Below are 20955 nucleotides of genomic sequence, written 5' to 3' on the forward strand. Positions count from 1 at the left end.
TTTGCTACAATTTTCTTTTGAGCAGAGCAAATATGACTCATCTTTGTTTCTTCGGAAAATATCTACAGGTTGTGCTTCTTGATGACATAGATCATGGTGATCATTTGGAGTACTTAGCAGGTGATGTTGGTTGGTTTGGTAATGGCAGCAGAATTGTTGTAACAACTAGAAATAGACATTTGATAGAGAAGGATAATCCAATATATGAAGTGTCTACACTGCCTAATGAAGAAGCTGTTCAATTATTCAATCAACATGCTTTCAGAAAAGAAATTCCAAATGAATGTTTTATGAAGTTCTCATTGGAGGTAGTAAATCATGCTAAAGGCCTTCCTTTAGCCCTCAAGGTGTGGGGTTCTTTGTTGCATAATAAAGGCCTAACTCAGTGGACAAGCACTGTAGACCAAATAAAGAAAAATTCTAGTTTAGAAATTGTTAAAAAGCTCAAAGTAAGTTATGATGGGTTAGAGCTTGAAGAGCAAACAATATTTTTAGATATAGCATGTCTTTTACGAGGAAAAGAAAAAAAACTAGTCATGCAAATCCTTGAGAGCTGTGATTTTGGAGCTGAATGCGGATTGGATGTCCTAGTTGACAAATCTCTTGTGTTCATCTCCAAATATAATGTGATTGAAATGCATGACTTGATTCAAGATATGGGTAGATATGTGGTAAAAATGCAAAAGGATTCGGGAGAACAAAGCAGACTCTGGGATGTTGAAGATTTCGAAGATGTGATGGTCAACAATACAGTAAGTAGGCTAAACAATGCTATAATATTCAGTTTTTAGTCTCCATCTTCTATTTTTTATTTAAAAGATGAAAATTGTTGGTACCCTATCAATTACAACTTCGTTCTCTTACAACATGAAAAACTTTTCGATTGGACTTTAAAGAACTAGTTGAAAATTGTATTACTAGAAATTAGAAATATAGAATTAATTGCATAAAGTATTTCTCTTTAGCGACATTTTTCTTAACTAATATTGTACCTTAATTTTATTTAATGGTCTCTTCAAATGCAATAATAAATAATACAAAACATAACGAAATTTGGCATTGCAAACAGTTAGAAAGTAGTCATATTGGCATGCAAATTTTATACAGATATTTGAAGTTATACTTTGTAAACTAATGAACCTTTTAACAGGGGACCAAGGCAATGGAAGCAATCTGGACACATGGTGTTCAAAAATTATGCTTTAGCAAAAAAGCCATGAAAAACATGAAAAGGCTTAGATTATTATCCATCATTAGTTTTAGTACACATGATGACTCCATTGAGTACCTGCCCAACAACTTGCGTTGGTTTGTCTGTCATAGTTATCCTTGGGAGTCATTATTAGAAAATTTTGAACCTAAGAAGCTTGTTTGTCTTTATCTCCAGAGGAGTTCCCTGCGTCAATTATGGACCGGAATAAAGGTACAATTGTTGAATTCAATTTTCATTATTTTTCTTTTTGTCAAATACGTACATAGATAGACTCTCAAATTTTAAATAAATTTTGGTCTAAAGTTGTTGGGGTGGTCCAATTAGAGTCAAAACTGAGGGACCAGTTTCGTTGGCTATTTTGTATCAAGAATTCGAATTTGATGAAATAGTTGTTGAGCTTTTTAATTTTAGCATAAAAATACTTAGTTTAGTTGACATAAAGGATAATTTTATATAAATTGGGTTAGAGCAAATTTGATTCAATGACTATGAGAGTAAGATATTTTTTATTGGTCTACTAGCCAAATCAAAATTATCCTGGGCAGCATCCTAATTCTCATTCTTTCTGTGTTTTGAATAGCAGCATTTGCCGTCTCTGCGAAAGCTAGATCTTAGAGATTCAGAAAGGCTGATTCAAACACCAGATTTCACGCTAATGACAAATTTGGAGTATTTGGATCTGCGTAACTGTAGTGATCTTGAAGAGGTTCACCGTTCCTTGGAGTGTTGCAGAAAACTCATTGTGTTAAATTTGCAGAGGTGTAAACGCCTAAATAAGTTTCCATGTGTTAACGTGGAATCCCTTGGATCTCTGATTCTACTACATTGCTCTAATTTGGAAAAATTTCCAGAAATCTTTGGAAGAATGAAGCCAGAGTTAGAGATCAAGATGAGCTGGTCTGGGCTAAGGGAAATACCATCATCTATTATTCAGCAATACGCATGTCATCTTACAGAGTTAAGTTTGAGTGATATGAAAAAACTTGTAGCACTTCCAAGCAGCATTTGTCAGTTGAAAGGTTTGGTGAAGCAGGATGTGTCATACTGCTCAAAACTTGAAAGCTTGCTAGAAGAGATTGGTTATTTAGAAAACTTGGGAGGGGCTTCATGCAAGCTTTACTCTAATCTCACGACCTCCGTCTTCCATCATCCGCTTGAACAAGCTTAAAATCTTGAGTTTTAGATTGGACTTGAAACCTATGTTTTTTGCCACAAAAGAATCAAAATATAGAGTGTCCTTTGTGTTCCCTGAGGTGAATATGTTAGCATGATAGACAACTAAATGATTGTATATATTAATGTAATTATATAGTGATATAAATTAGCATGATCATATACATTTGTTGTAGAATCATATGAATAAATATTGTGATAGAATAGCTGATTTGGAGGGATAGCAAGGCAGATTTAAAGGGATTCAATGGCAGATTTGTATAGATAGAATAGCTGATCTTTAGGGATAGGAATGGCGGATCTTTAGGGATGTGTAATCTTTATTTTCTCTATATAATGGAAAGACTCTCACTTTGAGAGGCATTCAGCTGAAAATTGACAATATATATATATTGTGTTATAACAACTGATATTGTTAGTATATTACCTTCCCCATATCTCCAAATATCACAATGACTCTTGCCCCGGAATAGGAGGAGATTTAAACGAATATTGCTTGCTCCAAACAATTGAACCACTGTTTAACATGTGACCTAACTTGTATGTGTACCTGAAATTTCACAAAACAGGACCTCAAAAGTGGTGTGACGATGAAGTATCAACGTGCCATAAAATAAAACTTACTCCATGTTTGGCCACAAATCTTTAAGGAAACTTGTATGTATGAATCCAGGATCGCGTCATCCCATAGTTCTTGCAGGCTTTCCTACAAACGCGCTCAAAACATTATTCAACAAGTTTTACCTCTCAAACTCTATCTTCAACTTTAGTCAGAAAAAACAGAGGAAAAAATCAATATGTTGTTTAATAGAAGTCCTCATACCACACACACATGCTGTTCCGATGAAATGTTAGCGTCCCTGCTGGGGAACGCTTTTGCTCTTGGCCCTTCCAACCCCATTCGACGAATAGAACAGCCTCATCTATGTTGTAACCACTCGTCCAAGTAACCGTCATCTAGGAGAAAAATATACATAAGTTAACTTCATGATACGAACACAAATCTCCAATATGTATATATAGCAAGAGAAAAACTTACCATATCCCATGACTTGCCAAGAGCAAGACGCGGATAAAGAGGCGCTTTTGGATTGGCAAATGCAACAAAATTTGAGATGCTTATCAACTTAGGCTGTAACATACATGAATTTGTAAGTCCATATCCATCACACTAGAACAAAAAGAATTATAATGATCACTAGAATGAAGTAAAATACATATATATCATACAAGCCAAGTACTTAACCCTAGGTTGCTCAGACTTTTCGAAATGCAGAAGGGTTCGTGTCAGATCCTCCATTTTTGGAGAATCAGACGTACAACAACATGTCCCACAAGTGCAGTCTAGAGAGGTTAAAGTGTATGCAGATCTTACTTTTACTTCGTAGAGATACACAAGTTATTTCTGATACACCCTCAAACTTAAAATAAACAACTTGTAGAGAAACTAACATAATAATACAATAACCTAAGCAAAAAAAACACTCAACTACCAACTAACTTACGTTGGACACACCGCCAAAGAAGAAGGCAAAGGAAAAATCCCCACGCTGATTAATTAAACGGAATTTCTATGAAGTTTTCCCAGTCTTTGTGTAATTGGCATTTTGGTAATTTGCATATTTAAACTGTAACACCAAACAAAAGAAAATTAAAATCAAATATACTTAAATTATTTGAAAATTTTAATTCTAATTTTAATTGTTGCCAAATTTAGAAAGTTGTCAATTTTGTCTTTTGGAATGAAATAAACAACAAATAGTTTAGTACATGTTTTCAACGACGAAACATAATTTGATGATGTAAAAATTATTTTATAGTAACGATTTTTATTACTTAAATTCAATAAATATTGTCATGTAAATTGAAACAAAACGCAAAAAAAATAAAAACACGTACGAAATGAATTTAGAGATACCTTTAAGGGGGCAGTACAGAAAAATGGAGCTCCATATATTTTTTTCATCTTTGGTAACTGGGACACAAATGGATTCACTGCAATTAAAACATTTACTTGTTAATTAGATTAATTAACAAAAAGAAAATTAGGTATATTAATTTTCAAATAAAGTCTACAATTTATTTATTTTTGTCTTTTTTATGTCAACAAAAAGAACATGCAATTACTATAATAAAATTTCTTTGTCCTTTAAATTTTTGGATAAATCTTACCATTGAAAGATAGTAGAAAGATATCAAATATTTCCTCCGTCCATTTTTATTTTTTCTATTATATTAAAAATTACTTTTTACTTCTTACTTTTAGCATATTAAGAATCTTTTTTTCGTTCATATTTTACCTTCAACATTAATTACTTATTTTTAAATCATTATTTAAGATCTAAAATTATATATCAATTAATTATTTAGTTTTTCTATATTGGTCAAATACATACTTTCAAGGCTAATAACTCTCAACGATAAAATAGAAAAAATAATATTATTTATATATTGATTATGTGAAATGACAAATCTTATAATATATTTATTTTTAATTAAAACGACATGTAAATAAGAATAGGGAAAGTAATATTTTCTATATGTAATTTTCATTTTTTTTATTTGATTACGTTTATGGATCTACTAAAGATATTATACTTATTTAGAGTAAAATATTATACAATTCATATAATGCTACTTTTTGTTCTATCTCATGTATAACGCAGTTGATGTCCTGTCAAAATATCTATTAAATTTTGTGTCTTTAAATATGTCATATGAAAAATTAAAATAATATTATCAAAAAAAAGATTATTTTTTAACAGACTAAAAAGAATCGATCATTTTTTTTAAACGAAAGAGTAAATAATTAAGTCACGCGAAAAATAAGTATGGATATGGGTTGGTGAAAAGTAATATTTTCTATTTGTAGTTTTCAAAAGTACCTGCTACGTGGGCTCCTACTTCAATTATTCCATGTTTCAAAATAAATTGTCCTATTTTTTTTATTTATAAGTCTCATAAAATAACATTAATTAAGATGTTAAATGATAAATATATTTTTTAAAGGTATGGTTAACTATTTATCCTTAATTATATTTTAAAATATAAATTTTTATTAAATATTTGATTTTATTTATATGCTATAATTAAGAATTTAAGATATTTGTAGTTTTCAAACATATGTATCGCGGGCTAGCATTTCACATACATGTTGACAAGAATTTAAGGCTAAGTTATATGAACAAAATGCATCCATGTGATTATATTATACATACATTTAATGCTCTCTTGGTAAATTTATTTTTACACATAGGAAAAATCCTTTTGGCCAGAATTTAGTTAGAATGGTAAAATAATATATTTCACACTAAGTTATTTATCTTTTTGAATATTTTTACTTTTTAAATTTTAATACGTTTAATTAAAAAATGAAAAAAATATTAATTTATTTTAAAATAAAAAGGATATTATAAATTTTTATTTCTAATGAAATTTTCTGGCCATATGCAATTTCAAAAATATTTTTGAAAAGGAAATTTATTTTGGAAATAACAATTTAATGCTAGTACGAGAAATATCTATTTAAATTCGAAGTCTCAAATTCAAACATTAATAACAAAAATTTAAACTAAGCAAAATATTGCATGTGTAATAAGATAGAATATATCCAAAGAATAATATAGCAAAAGCTAAAATGATAGTACTCCAGAAACCATTAAAAAGAGATATTAATAGACACATAAAAAATAATCAATTAACATAATAAATAACAATATTAAAATTATTATTATTAATAATAATAATAATAATAATAGTTTGAATAATATCAAGTATTTCCATATGCCCATGACCAAGAGAATATATCTATGCCGAATACTTCACATCAATCTCATATTTACCACGGCTGGCTAGACGAAGTCACTAAGACAAAGCCACTAACGTGTTGTATTGAATCTGACTGTACCACCATCTCGGAACCAAGTCAAGAAATCATACATAAATTTATTCATATTTAGATAAAGTCTAGATCTTTCATGGTAGATATAAAGCGAAGTTAGTTATCCGACATAGATATAATTCTTTAGCCGGACATAGTCACGGCTTAGATCGGAGAAGTAGAGAAAGTAATTAGAAGGAAGAATAAAAGAAAGTACCTTGTGGCCAAACACTCGGACCTATGGAAATACTTGATATTATTCAAACTCCGGTACTCCGGCAAACTCACAACTTACAATATATTACAAGAAAGCAAGAGAGAGAAAGTAAAACTAAAAAGAAGAGAGAGCGTTTTTCCCGACCTGCTCCCTTAAACTACAAAAGGCCTTATTTATAGAAGGAAAAGGAATCTATCTACAGTGATCGATCTACAGTGACCGATCTACAGTGATTTACAGTGACCGTGGATCCCTTATCAATGGGTCCCATATGTACAGTAACAGTTTTTCTACTGTGGTTCAACAGTGTATCTACTGTTAATCAATAGTGCTCATCTTGTCTTTCTTTTTCAACTCCCTAAGAAAACCTTCTGCTTTAGACAACATATCTTCTGTCACGGGTTTCTCTGATTCACAAGGTTGGGCCTCTTGAGCATCCTCTGTGATATCATCACTCGTTTCACTTCTCATTGAAGTGTCTGATTTTTCATTGTGAGTGATATTGAGGAGTAGATTCCTCCTAACTTCGTCCAAATACTCCTTTATCATTTCTTCTTTATTTCCATCTTGAATGGAAATTCTTCTGGCAATATGCTTGACGGAGTTGTCAGCAATTATTCCTTTGTGAGGAATAGTACCATAATCTTGGATTTTTTGAGAAATAGAGTCCAATAATTCTTGGCCATATAATGATTTAGTCATGGGATCCTTCTTCATTAATTTATCCCAGAAATTATTATAATAAATCTGATATAAGAATGGAATTTGTTCTTCAGTAAAACCCACTTTCGGGGTCCATTTATGGATCTATGGAATCGTGAATTCTATGAAGAAATAAATTTGTTCAATTTGTTCTATATAACAAACATGATCTGAGTGGTATAAATCATTATGATCTGGTGAAACCTTAACCCAGTTTTTGTATAACTTTAAAAAGGGATCAGGTAAAATCTTTACCGTTGGTCCGTGGTATGACCACCAGTTCAAGAACCACTTAGGAATCGGGTCAACAAATATCTTTGCACAAACCTTGATAAACCAAGTATGTTTATGTCTTTCATTGTTATAATAAAGGACTTTGCTAAAAGCGTTAATATAATCCCAATAAGTGAAATTGGTAGGGATTTTATTAAGGCTGATTTGCCTTTCTTCATCAAGGATATACCCCAATCTTCAATTGATATAATCTGCTTTATGATCATTTTGGAGAAGTTATAAACGTTCTCGCGGTGTTATAACCTGAGAAGTGCTGAAATTCAACACTATCTGTATTCATCAAAATGGTCTCGTAATACGAGCGGGTTTTGTATGACTCTCTTGGGAAGTATAATCCGTTAAGTAAATATCGCTGGAATATCTTCCAGGGTTCTTCTTTTCTCTGAATCTCAGAGTTTTCAAGAAGAAATATTATTTCTTTCTTTGCTACCCTTTCATAGGATCTAATATCATCAACCTCTTCTTTCACCACCGATGCAAAAATATCACTTTGCTTTTGAGATAAATATGCTTGTAGTTGGGCGTATAATGGATTATTTTCTGGAATATCATCCAGATGTGTCGAAGAAGTAGCTTCTTTTGAAGGGCTTGTTAGTTTCACCAAGCTTATTCCTCCCCTTTGTATAATTGGAGAACTGGACGAGGATCCGTATGACGATCCGAATGTTTTTGAGGAGGATGATCTTCCCCTTCCGCGAGTATAACTACCCCTTCCTCTTGCCTTGGTTACCCAAGGAGGATCCATCCTGCAAACATAGCATTTAGTTTTAATCATCTAAAAGGTTATAAAATTCATAACAATCAAAGCTTTTATAAAGCTCTTGTTCAATCATGTAATCAGTGACGATATCCATCATCATTCCATCTATAATTCTCCATAAAATATGTTCCTGTAAATCTTTATTAAGAGGAACTGCCTTCAAAATCGTAACCAAATCTTTATCAGGAAAGAAGTCAAGAAAACCCATTATTTAAGAAGAAAGATATTCTCTAGATCTGGGAGGGAATTATCACTTCCCTTTTTATAATGAATTTCAAAATCTAAAGGGGCTAATTGTGCCTGCCACCTAGCGAATATTAATTTAGACGCATCATGTTTAAAATCTTTATCAAACATATACTTAACTGATTGAGCATCAGTTTTTATCAAGTAATTTTTTATTATATAAATCATCTTGAAATTTCAATACGCACTTAACGATAGTTAACATTTCATGAGCTATCGTCGCATATTTTTTCTTGAGCATCGCTCCATTTTCCTGAATGAAATCGAATAAGATATTCATGCTTATCATGCGGATTAATTTGTTTCAATATGCCTCCATATCCAATATTAGACGCATCCGTCTCTCCAATCTTCTGCCAAGCTGGGTTAGCAAGAGTTAGACAAGGCAAAGATGTAACACGAAGTTTAATATTTTTTACCAAGCCGGTAAGATTATCAGTCCAATGTGTTTTGTGATCCTTTTTCAGCCTAACGTATAGAGGGGCTAAATCACGGGATAAATCCTTGTAAAAGGGAGAAATATAATTTAAACTTCCCAAGAATCTCTGCAATTGCGTCCTATCTGTAATAATATCAGGATATTTTGAAGCAAAATCAATTGATTGCTGGATAGGAGTTACTTTTCCCTGACAAATAAGATGTCCTAAAAAGCGAAAGCTAGTTTGGAATAAACTCATTTTTGGTTTAGAAATTACCAAACCGTTTTGTATAACAATTTTCTTGAAAATGTCTAAATGTTTAATATGCATTTCAAGAGTTTTGGAATAAACTAGGATATCATCTATATAAACTATGATGAAGTCTAAAAAGGGGTTGAAAATATCATTCATAATTTTCTGAAATTCAGAAGGAGCATATTTTAATCCAAAAGGCATAACACTATATTCGTATTGTCCAAATGGGACATTAAAAGCAATTCTATAAGAATGTTCTTTAAAGATCTGTATTTGCCAATATCCAGATTTTAAATCAAATTTTGAAAAGATATTAGCATCATATAATCTTAATAATAAATCCTTTTTATTTGGAATAGGATACCTAATCCATTTTAAATGTTTATTTAAATGTTTATAATTTATGACTAACCTGGGAACACCACGTTCTTTTTCAGCTGCATTATTGACATAAAATGCAGTACAAGACCAAGGAGATTTTGAAGGCTTTATCACACCCTTTTGTAACAAATTATCAATTTCCTTTTTGCAGAATTCAACTAATTCGGCGTTCATTTGACAAGGACGAGATTTTGTCGGAATATTAGCCTCACTGAAATTATCCTCATAGGGAAGAGTGACAATGTGCTTTTTTCGATTCCAAAAAGCACTAGGATGATCAGCACAAATATCAATAGCCATTTGTCCGGAAATTAATTTAATTTTTTCCTGTACTTTAGTCGATTTTAAAGTATCAAATATACTCATGATAAATAATTCAAGTTGTAAATAATCAATATGCTTTTGTTTCATATTAATTAAAGCATTAATATCACGAGAAATAGGATCAATGACAAAAGTATAACTAATATCTTTATTTTTGTGAGTAGCAGAAAATCCTTTAGCTGTGATATTGGTAAAAGGATAAATTGCATTTATAAAAGGGGTTCCAAGTATAATTGGAGGGTATAACTGATTTTTTACCAAGAAAAAGAAATGAGGAATGTAAACTTTATTTTGACATATACGAGTATTAGGTAGTTTATACTTTATATCTAAAGCATGCCCTGAAGCCGATCTTACCATATGAGTTGTTTTCTCAAAATATTTTGTAGGTACAAGACCTTCTTGAATACAACTTACATCAGCTCCACTATCTATCATAGCAATATCAGTTATAGAAAAAGTATTATCAATTAATATGGTACATTTAACATACCATTTATGAGCTGTAACTATCTGCATCATTCCTAAACACATATTTTATCTAGGATCAATATTGATAGGTTTTGCAAGCGTATTATCTTCAACAATATTTTTACCTTTGTTATTAATAGACTCAATTTGAGTAAGGCGGTGATTACAAATAATCTGATTTTGTTTAAGAGATTTGATCTCTTGCATCAATTGTTCAATTTCTCCTTTTAAATCATCAAAAGAAGTATCACGTATAACAACAGATGGTCTAGAAAGTCTATTATTGACTTCAGCTAAGGAGTAAGGAGCAGAATATTCAAACTCATTTTTCGATTTTTCAACAACATTAGATGAACCAACCTTATTATTAGCAGCAAGCTGAATTATTTTTTCACGCAAATTATTATCAGTTACTTCTTTTAACAATTCTATAACATTATTAGAAGTAATAGTATGAATATTCATATCCTCAAACTGGGATTGCAACTTATAAAACTCATCATTTTCAATAACAAGTATCACCTTGGCATTTACAAGCATCAATCGGTTCTTGCTGAATATTATTAGAGGATTCAGGTTTATCATTCTCAGTTTCAGAACTAGCATCAGAATCATAGTCGGATTCAGACCCAGAAGTGTATAAGAAACTATAGATCTTGTCGTGAATATCTTCATCGAGCTCTAAAACTTTAAGCTTTTCAAGCTTACAATTGGGAGCTATATGTCCAAATTTTCCACATTTGTAGCACTTAATCTTTGCGAGTTCTCGCCTAGACCTATTCTTTGTAAATCTATTAGATTTACGATGAGCTTTTCGCTCTTCTCGCTCCTCCCTATACTTTCGTCTAGACCTTTTCTTTTCTTTTTTAATTATTATTATTATTATATATATAATAATAAGTATATATATAAGTATATACTTATATCAAGCACCACTGGTAAATTTTGTCTCTACTTTTATCAAAAATAAGTATTATCTTATTCTGGAGAAAAGTATGATGCATACTTCGTTATACATAATTTGCAAATTGTAGGATTTATCAGTGCAATTACTTCCCTCTCATGATTGTGCCTTTTGTTTTTCCTCTTTAAATGTGTAGCTTCCGAATATCGAATATGGATAGCTTATTGATTCTATATTTATTTTCTATCTATAATCTATATGAATAAAGTCTTACGAATGATGTGTATGTTGTATTTTTCTTCTATTTTTTGTGTGTTTTTTCTCTATTAGACTTCACCAATCTATTTTTTATGTATTTTTTATCACTATCATAAGTCTGTACTGATATTTATCTAAATTAGTCACTTGTGACTTCATTGGAAGTGTGTTAACTACTAAACAAAGTTAAAAAATTACCAATAATAGCTTCAACGGAATTGATTTCCTGATAGTAGCTTCAAAGGAATTGATTTTAAACATTACAATGTGCCCCTTATTTGGCGTTTCTTGACCCACATTAAAAATATATTACTCACTTCACACGATTTGCATAAATTTTTTATTGTTTTAACGAATCTATAAAAATTTACATAGAACACACGTGCAAAGCACGTATCCAGAGACTATATTACTATAAGTGGGAAGCTCCAAAGATGAAAAGTTGGATTACCATTTTATCCCTAGACTAAATTAAACATCTAATTAATTAAATAATATTATTTTAATTATTTTTTGAATTGTGAATTATTCATTAAGAAGGGAATATGGAAGAACAAGAGTCAATTAGGATTTCTAGAATATTAAATAAGTACATGAATCAAGGTTTTCCTCCTTTTAATATTAAATTAAAGAATATGAAGAGTTGTAGCTAAATCAATATATATCACTACCAAATACAAATTTGTTATCTTCAATTCTTCCACTAGTATTTATACATATTCATATGGTAAAATTTCTTCTTTTTCCATCTTCTATTGTTTGTTTGTAAGATTTTTATCATTTCTAGATTTTTTCAAATTAGAAAGGATTGTTTCCGTTCTAATTCTTTATTATGATTGTTTCTCTTTTTGGAATTTCTTGTTACTATTTTGTGTAGAAATGTAAAATCACTATACATATTGCCTTGCAATGTATCCGGTACTATTTGGCTTGGAGAAATTTTGATATTCTCAACTAATTACTAATAATTATACTTATTATGTTCACAACTACAATATTATGAAAATACAAATGGACACAAGAGAGGATTTTGTTTTTAAAAAATAATAATTTACACATGTGGCGGCGAGTGTGTACAAACACAATCAACTTGGTTGATTGAAGGTGCCACGTCAGCACAAAAGGTGCACAGAAATATGAAAAAAATGAGTTCAGGGGGTAATAGGACCTTAGTTAAGTTTAGATGTGTCTCTGAGATTTCGATTATAGTCTAGGGGGTACTTATGCCTTATCCCAATGAAAAAAGAACACATCAAAATGTTTTGGCAAGTGACATTTGTTGTACCTCAAATTCGAGTGAGAATAGGTCGAGTATTCAATAGGTCAAACTTAGTTTAAGCGTCTAAATGAAAATACAGGACAAGTCTTTGTATTCAGCCCCCAAAAAAGACCAAGTCTTCCATATATTACAAAATGAGTTGACATGACTTTGTTTGAAATTAATGCATATAACAGTAGTGATCACTCCTTTTTTCCTCCTCACATTCAAATCCTCATTCACAACAGCAAAAAAAAAATGGATACCAAAGAACACTACAAACCAATTCATTTCCTTTTGATTTGTCTATCAATGTTGATCATGCATCAAAGCTTAGCTTTTGGATCAACGTTAAGAGTGGATCATGCAAACATTTTGTGCATAACAAAGGAGAGGGAAGCTCTTCTCGAGTTCAAACGAGGTCTCATAGACGAACATAATATGCTTTCTTCATGGAAAAATGAGGAATGTTGTTCTTGGAGTGGTGTGAAATGCAGTAACAGAACAGGCCATATACTAGTCCTGAATCTTCGTGGTAACTCCGACATGTCTTTGACAGGTAATATTAGTTCATCATTGGTTAAGTTGCAGTATTTGAAGTACTTGGACCTTAGTTTCAATGATTTTGGTGGACAAATTCCAAAATTTATCGGTTACTTCGAAAGACTAGAGTACCTAAATCTCTCATTTAGTTACAATCATTTCACTGGTCTTATTCCTCTTCAGTTCCAAAATCTAACAAACTTAAAGACTCTTGATCTTGGTCAAAATTCATTAACAGTGAAAAGCCTTGAGTGGCTTTCTAATTTAGTGTATTTGGAGTACGTAGATCTTCATTTTTCCAATGTGCAAGCGAAAAACTGGTTACAAGAGATGATTAAGCTTCCTAATTTGAGGGAATTGCATTTATCAGCCTGTCAACTCCCTGTAATCATTCCTTCATCACTTGTATCAGTCAATATTTCCTCGTCTCATCTTTCGATCCTTGACATCTCCAATAATAGATATTCGTCCCCTGCAATAAATAGTTGGTTATTTAACTTCACTAGTCTTACTAGCCTAGATCTTTCGGGTAACGACTTAGGCCAAATGTCTAGTGGCTTTGGGTACTTGAAGTCTTTGGAACATCTTAAGCTATTTGGTAATAGTATTCAAGGAGGGATACCAAGGTCTTTAAGGAATTTAAGTCGTTTACGCTCTCTTGATGTTAGTAACAATTACTTATTAAGTCAACCGTTTTCTGAATTGCTTGATATCTTATCAGGGAGTAATAGATCACTTGAATTTTTGTCCTTTGAGGAAAATGCACTCACTGGCTCATTGATTAATATTACTAGATTTTCATCCTTGAAGGAATTGAGGCTACAAGAAAACTCGCTGAATGGCATTTTCCATGAAAGCTTTAGACAAATCTCCAGTCTTGAGTATCTTGATTTGTCTTATAACCAAATGACAGGGTCAATACCAGACTTGGCATTCTTTCCATCATTTAGAGAGTTGCACTTACAGTCCAATCACTTTTATGGAATGATACCACAAGGATTAGGGAAACTTTCCGAGCTTAAAATCTTGGATGTGTCTTTCAATAGATTGCAAGGCTTACCGGATAGTTTGGGGCAACTTTCCAAACTGAAAATATTGGATGTGTCTTTCAATAGACTGAAAGGCTTACCGGAAAGTTTAGGGCAACTTTTCGACCTTGAAAGTTTTGATGCTTCTAATAATTTGTTAGAAGGTACAATCTCTGAATCCCATCTTTCCAACCTTTGCAACTTGAAGAGTTTAGAATTGTCTTCCAACTCGTTGACTTGGAACGTTAGTGTTGATTGGATTCCATGTTTTCAACTACAAGTTATCAGTCTTTCGTCTTGTAATCTTGGACCATACTTTCCAAAATGGCTTCAAACTCAAAATGACTACGCATTTCTTGATATCTCTCTTAATAGTATCTCAGACACAATGCCTAGTTGGTTTACAAAGTTGCCTCCCATGTTATATTTTTTGAATCTCTCTTACAACCAAATCAGCGGAAAGATACAAGATTTATCAGCCAATAATATCGGTTCCATTGTTATAGATCTTGGTTATAACAATTTTTCAGGACCCTTACCAACATTTCCTTATTTGGTTAGTGAATTGCGTGTTGACAACAATAAGTTTTCTGGATCACTTAACTCCATATGTAAAATTCGTTCACCTGTAACACTTGACTTGTCCGATAATCTCTTGTCCGGAGAGATTCCTGATTGTTGGGCTCTCATGTATACTCTAATGGTCCTTAACTTAGCCAATAACCATATATCTGGAAGCATTCCGTATTCTCTGTGTTCTTCGACATCCTTGGGCTCTCTATACGTGCGTAACAACAATTTAAGTGGACAGTTTCCTGCCTCTTTGAAGAATTGCCAAAGTTTGAAAGTCTTGGATTTGGGAAGAAATATATTGAGTGGAAATATCCCAGAATGGATAGGGACTAAGCTGTCTGGTTTGGGCATTCTGAGCCTACGATTCAACGAATTTTCTGGTAGCATTCCTCCAAGTATATGCCAGCTTCAATCTATTCAGATTCTGGATCTTTCTGGCAACCGTTTATCAGGAAGAATTCCGGAATGCTTCAGCAATTTCACCACAATGCAACTTTTGCAAGATGGCTCAAGTATGAGCTATGACTTCGATCCTTACTTCCCTCATAAAGGTACATTGTACCATGGCAATGCATTAGTCCAATGGAAAAAAAAAGAGTCAGAGTACCGTAACATCTTGTGGCTTCTGAAAACCATCGATCTTTCTAGCAACGAACTAGTCGGTGACATCCCAAATGATTTTAGCAGAATGAATGCATTGCTGTCATTGAACCTATCAAGGAACAATTTGACAGGAAATATCATTGAAGGAATTGGTTTAATGAAGATGTTGGAGGTTCTTGACTTGTCGGGGAATCATATCTCGGGGAAGATCCCAGTTGGACTGGCTAACTTGACATTTCTTAGTGTGTTGGATTTGTCGAAAAACAACTTGTCAGGGAGAATACCATCGAGCACTCAATTGCAAGGCTTTGATCCTTCAACCTATGGTGGGAATATTCAGCTATGTGGACCTCCTCTTCCAGTATGTCCTACATTTTCTCCTCCAAATCCTCATGTTGGCTTTGACAGTACTCGTCAAGAAAATGATGATGATGATGAGTTTCCTTCTAAAGAGTTTTATGTATCGATGGCATTGGGCTTCATTGTCGCATTTTGGGGAATTTTGGGCTCTTTGTACTTCAATGATTCATGGAGGAATGCCTACTTCAAGTGGTTAAATGGATGTCAGAATTGGCGCTTCATCTTTACTCAGCAGTCTGCTTTGCAAGGTTGAAGGCAAAACTGAGGGCCTGATGACTAAATTTATATTCTAATCATGAAAAAATGCATCTATTTTGTATGTCATTTGTCTATAGGTGATGTATACATGGATTAATAAAATGCTTTTGTCTAATCTTCATATTGAAATGTTTCGTTGTCAGTTGAAATCAAGTTAAGAAGTCTACCAATATATTATGCCTAAAAATAGTGGTGAGGAGGAAAAGAGTCTAGTCGTGTAGTGGAATTATCAGATTATTTTTTTTGATTTCTCACTCGGTGTTGGTCCTTGCATCGGGAGAGAAAGAGGCTAGTCGTCAAGTAGAATAACCAGAATTTAAAAAAAAGTTATAATATCAGATATAAAAGAAGTTCTCTTGATTACAAGCCATTCATAGGATATTTACATATAACATAAATCAGGCCTTGAGCTAAAGATGGAGCCACTTAATATAGGCATTCCTCCATGAACTGTTGAGGAACAAAGATCCTAACACCCCCCCAAATGCAACAATGAACCCTAACGCCATCGATATATAAAACTCTTTTGATGGAAACTCATCATCATCATCATTTTCTTGGAAATTACTGTCTTGACCAACATGAAGATTTGGAGGAGCAAATGAAGGACACTCTGGAAGAGGAGGGCCACATAGCTGAACATTCCCACCATAGGTTGAGGAGTCGAAGCCTTGCAATTGAGTGCTCGATGGTATTCTCCCTGACAAGTTGTTGTTTGACAAATCCAACACGCTAAGAAATGTCAGGTTAGCAAGCCCTACTGGGATCTTCCCCGAGAGATGGTTCCTCGACAAGTCAAGAGACTCTAACATCTTCATTAAACCAATTCCTTCAACGATATTTCCAGTCAAATTGTTCCTTGATAGGTTCAATGACAGCAATGCATTCATTTTGCTAAAATCTTTAGGGATGTCACCGACTAGATCGTTGCTAGAAAGATCGATGGTTTTCAGAAGCCACAAGATGTTACGATACTCTGACTCTTTGTTTTTCCATTGGACTAGTGCATTGCCATGGTACAATGTACCTACTCGAGGGGTGTAAGGATCGAAGTCATAGCTCACACTTGAACCATCTTGCAAAAGTTGCATTGTGCTGAAATTGCTGAAGCATTTCGGAATTCTTCCTGATAAATGGTTGCCAGAAAGGTCCAGTATCTGAATAGATTGAAGCTGACATATACTTAAAGGAATGCTCCCAGAGAATTCGTTGAATCGAAGGCTCAGAATCCCCAAATAAGCTAACTCAGTCCCTATCCATTCTGGGATTTTTCCACTAAATGTATTTCTTCCCAAATCCAAGACTTTCAAACCTTGGCAATTCTTCAAAGAGGCTGGAAACTGTCCGCTTAAATTGTTGTTACGCACGTATAGAGAGCTCAAGGATGTCGAAGAACACAGAGAGTACGGAATGCTTCCAGATATATGGTTATTGGCTAAGTTAAGGACCATTGGAACAGACATGAGGGTCCAACAATCAGGAATCTCTCCGGACAAGAGATTATCGGACAAGTCAAGTGTTACAGCTGAACGAATTTTGCATATGGAGTTAAGTGATCCAGAAATCTGATTGTTGTCAATACGCAATGCACTAACCAATTGAGGAAATGTTGGTAAGGGTCCTGAAAAATTGTTATAACCAAGATCTATAACAATGGAACCGATATTATTGGCTGATAAATCTTGTATCTTTCCGATGATTTGGTTGTAAGAGAGATTCAAGTATGTTAACATGGGAGGCAACTTTGAGAACCAACTAGGCATTGTGTCTGAGAGACTATTAAGAGATAGATCCAGAATTGAGTAGTCATTTTGAGTTTGAAGCCATTTTGGAAAGTTTGGTCCAAGATTACAAGACGAAAGACTGATAACTTGTAGTTGAAAACACGGAATCCAATCAACGCTAACATTCCAAGTCAAGGAGTTGGAAGACAAGTTTAAGCTTTTCAATTTGCAAAGGTTGGAAAGATGGGATTCAGAGACTGTACCTTCTAACAAATTATAAGGAGCATCAAAACTTTCAAGGTCGAAAAGTTGCCCTAAACTTTCCGGTAAGCCTTTCAGTCTATTGAAAGACACATCCAAGATTTTCAGCTTGGAAAGTTGCCCCAAACTATCTGGTAAGCCTTGCAATATGTTGAAAGACACATCCAAGATTTTAAGCTCGGAAAGTTTCCCTAAACCTTGTGGTATCATTCCATAAAAGTGATTGGACCGTAATTTCAACTCTCTCAGTGATGGAAAGAATTCCAAGTCTGGTAATGACCCTGTCATTTGGTTATTAGACAAATCAAGATACTCAAGACAGGAGATTTGTCTAAAGCTATCATGGAAAATGCCATTCAGCGAATTCTCTCGTAGCCTCAACTCCCTCAAGGATGAAAATCTAGTAAGATTAATCAATGAACCAGTGAGTGCATTTCCCTCAAACGACAGATATTCAAGCGATTGATTACTCCCAGCTAAGTTATCAAGCAACTCAGAAAATGGTTGACTTAACAAGTTATTGGAATCTGCATCAATAGAGCGTAAACGACTTAAACTCCCAAAAGACCTTGGTATCCCACCTTGAATACCACTTCCAAATAGCTTAACATGTTCCAAAGACTTCAAGTACCCAAAGCCACTAGACATTTGGCCTAAGTCGTTACCCGAAAGATCTAGGCTAGTAAGACTAGTGAAGTTAAATAACCAACTATTTATTGCAGGGGACGAATATCTATTATAGGAGATGTCAAGGATCGAAAGATGAGACGAGGAAATATTGGCTGATACAAGTGATGAAGGAATGATTACAGGGAGTTGACAGGCTGATAAATGCAATTCCCTCAAATTAGGAAGCTTAATCATCTCTTGTAACCAGTTTTTCACTTGCACATTGGAAAAATGAAGATCTAAGTACTCCAAATACACTAGATTAGAAAGCCACTCAAGGCTTTTCACTGTTAAAGAATTTTGACCAAGATCAAGAGTCTTTAAGTGTGTTAGATTTTGGAACTGAAGAGGAATAAGACCAGTGAAAGGATTGTAACTAAATGAGAGATTTAGGTACTCTAGTCTTTCGAAGTAGCCGATAAATTTTGGTATTTGTCCACCAAAATTATTGAAACTAAGGTCCAAGTACTTCAAATACTGCAACTTAACCAATGATGGACTAATATTACCTGTCAAAGACGTGTCGAAGTTACCACGAAGATTCAGCACTTGTATATGGCCTGTTCTGTTACTGCATTTCACACCACTCCAAGAACAACATTCCTCATTTTTCCATGAAGAAAGCATATTATGTTCGTCTATGAGACCTCGTTTGAACTCGAGAAGAGCTTCCCTCTCCTTTGTTATGCACAAAATGTTTGCATGATCCACTCTTAACATTGATCCAAACGTTAAGTTTTGATGCAGGATCAATATTGATAGACAAATCAGAAGCAAATGAATTGATTTGTAGTGTTGTTTGGTATCCATTTTTTTTGTGTGTGGAAAAGGCAAATCAAAAGCAAAGGCTTGAATGCTAGTTAAAGGGAGTGTTCATTACTTGATATACACATTTTTTGAAACAAAGTCAAAGTCTACCCTTGCATCAATTGTGAAAGTATTCATTAAGCAATGTTCAATAACTGTATTCAACACTTGCTGCAGTCAAATTGAACTAGACAAGTCTGGTGCACAAAGCATCCTACATTAGCAGGGTCCGGGGAAGGGCCGCATTAGACAGTCTACCCTAATACTAGCATTAATAACTACTAATTACACGGCTTGAACCCATGATACGTAAGTCATATGAAGACAACTTTATGATTTGCTCCAAGACTTAAGTGGAATAAATATAAGCACTCCCTCTGTCACAATTTATGTGGCACACTTTCTTTTTTTAGTCCATCCTAAAATGAATGTCACTTTTCCGTAATTCGAAATAATTTAACTTTAAAATTTCTTTTTTACCCTTAATCAAATGATTTATAGCAACACAAATAGTCAAAAGAATATTTTGGACCACAAATTTAAAGTCTTTCTTTTTTTCTTAAACTTTTACCAAGTGAAACAATCTCAAATAAATTGGGACGAAAAAGTAATAATAATGCTATATGTATTATTTTCCAAAGTCTTCCTTTGCCAACTCTAAAGTCAATAATACAGATAGATTTCAGAGTTATACCCTTTGTGGCTGTGGAGTAAACTGGAAAAAAAAGACACAAAATGGCAATTGAACAAAAAAAACAAAATGCCATTAATGTGAAATACTGGAAATATTGAAAGTAATTAATATAAAAAATTAATTCAACTCCAAGGTCAAAGATATTGGAAATTGAATTCACACCTAGGATGGTGACTCAAATTATTATACTCCCTCGATACAACAATAGTTATTCATGATTAACTTGGCATATGGATTAAGAAATCGTAAATGATAAGAGTAATTATACCAAATCACTCTTATTAATTATAAGTCATCTAAACATTGAAAAAAAAAATTAGTATTTAATAGTAAGGATAAATTAGACATGACATAATAAATTATGCATTGATTTTATAAACTGAACATATTATTGGATTAGCTTTGGTTGTTGATTTTTTGTTGGGGCCCCCTAAAAGAAGGAAGAGAGTCAACTACTAATAAAATTCTTTAAAATAATAGAAAAATTATTTTCCCTTGATCTCTTTATTTCAAAATTATCTGTAATCTGAATCGAACACTAATGTGACATGGCATGTCAATTGGTATATGTTTATCCTTAGTCCAACTTTCAACCATAAAATATTCCTGACGTTTATCTTTTGGCTCAACAGTATTTTTATTTCTAACCGTTCACATTCATTATATGTTTTTTGGAGGAC

General features: G+C 33.1%; 2 protein-coding genes and 1 pseudogene across 2 annotated transcripts in view; 2 read left to right on the forward strand and 1 right to left on the reverse strand.

Moving 5' to 3' along the window:
- Positions 1 to 2452, forward strand: part of LOC107057893 (TMV resistance protein N-like) — a 5470-nt gene extending 3018 nt beyond the window's left edge. The window contains exons 2-4 of the mRNA XM_015302982.1: positions 69 to 752; positions 1151 to 1423; positions 1797 to 2452. Of these exons, the coding sequence (XP_015158468.1) occupies positions 69 to 752; positions 1151 to 1423; positions 1797 to 2381 (1542 nt within the window). The 3' untranslated portion in view covers positions 2382 to 2452. The remainder of the gene's footprint in view (positions 1 to 68; positions 753 to 1150; positions 1424 to 1796) is intronic.
- Positions 2453 to 13076: 10624 nt separating this feature from the next.
- LOC102582477 (receptor-like protein 12) lies at positions 13077 to 16306 on the forward strand (annotated as a pseudogene).
- Positions 16307 to 16481: 175 nt separating this feature from the next.
- Positions 16482 to 19605, reverse strand: LOC102578277 (LRR receptor-like serine/threonine-protein kinase GSO2). The gene has a single exon (XM_006362392.2). It carries the CDS (start codon positions 19582 to 19584, stop codon positions 16531 to 16533), a length of 3054 nt encoding a protein of 1017 aa, XP_006362454.2. The 5' UTR covers positions 19585 to 19605; the 3' UTR covers positions 16482 to 16530.
- Positions 19606 to 20955: the final 1350 nt, after the last annotated feature.

Source organism: Solanum tuberosum, unplaced genomic scaffold (genome assembly GCF_000226075.1).
Source record: "Solanum tuberosum cultivar DM 1-3 516 R44 unplaced genomic scaffold, SolTub_3.0 scf00403, whole genome shotgun sequence".
Lineage (NCBI taxonomy): Eukaryota > Viridiplantae > Streptophyta > Magnoliopsida > Solanales > Solanaceae > Solanum > Solanum tuberosum.

What these genes read in the sequence shown, in the direction of transcription:
- LOC102578277 (XM_006362392.2), bottom strand. Translation starts at nt 19,584, where the DNA reads ATGGATACCAAACAACACTACAAATCAATTCATTTGCTTCTGATTTGT.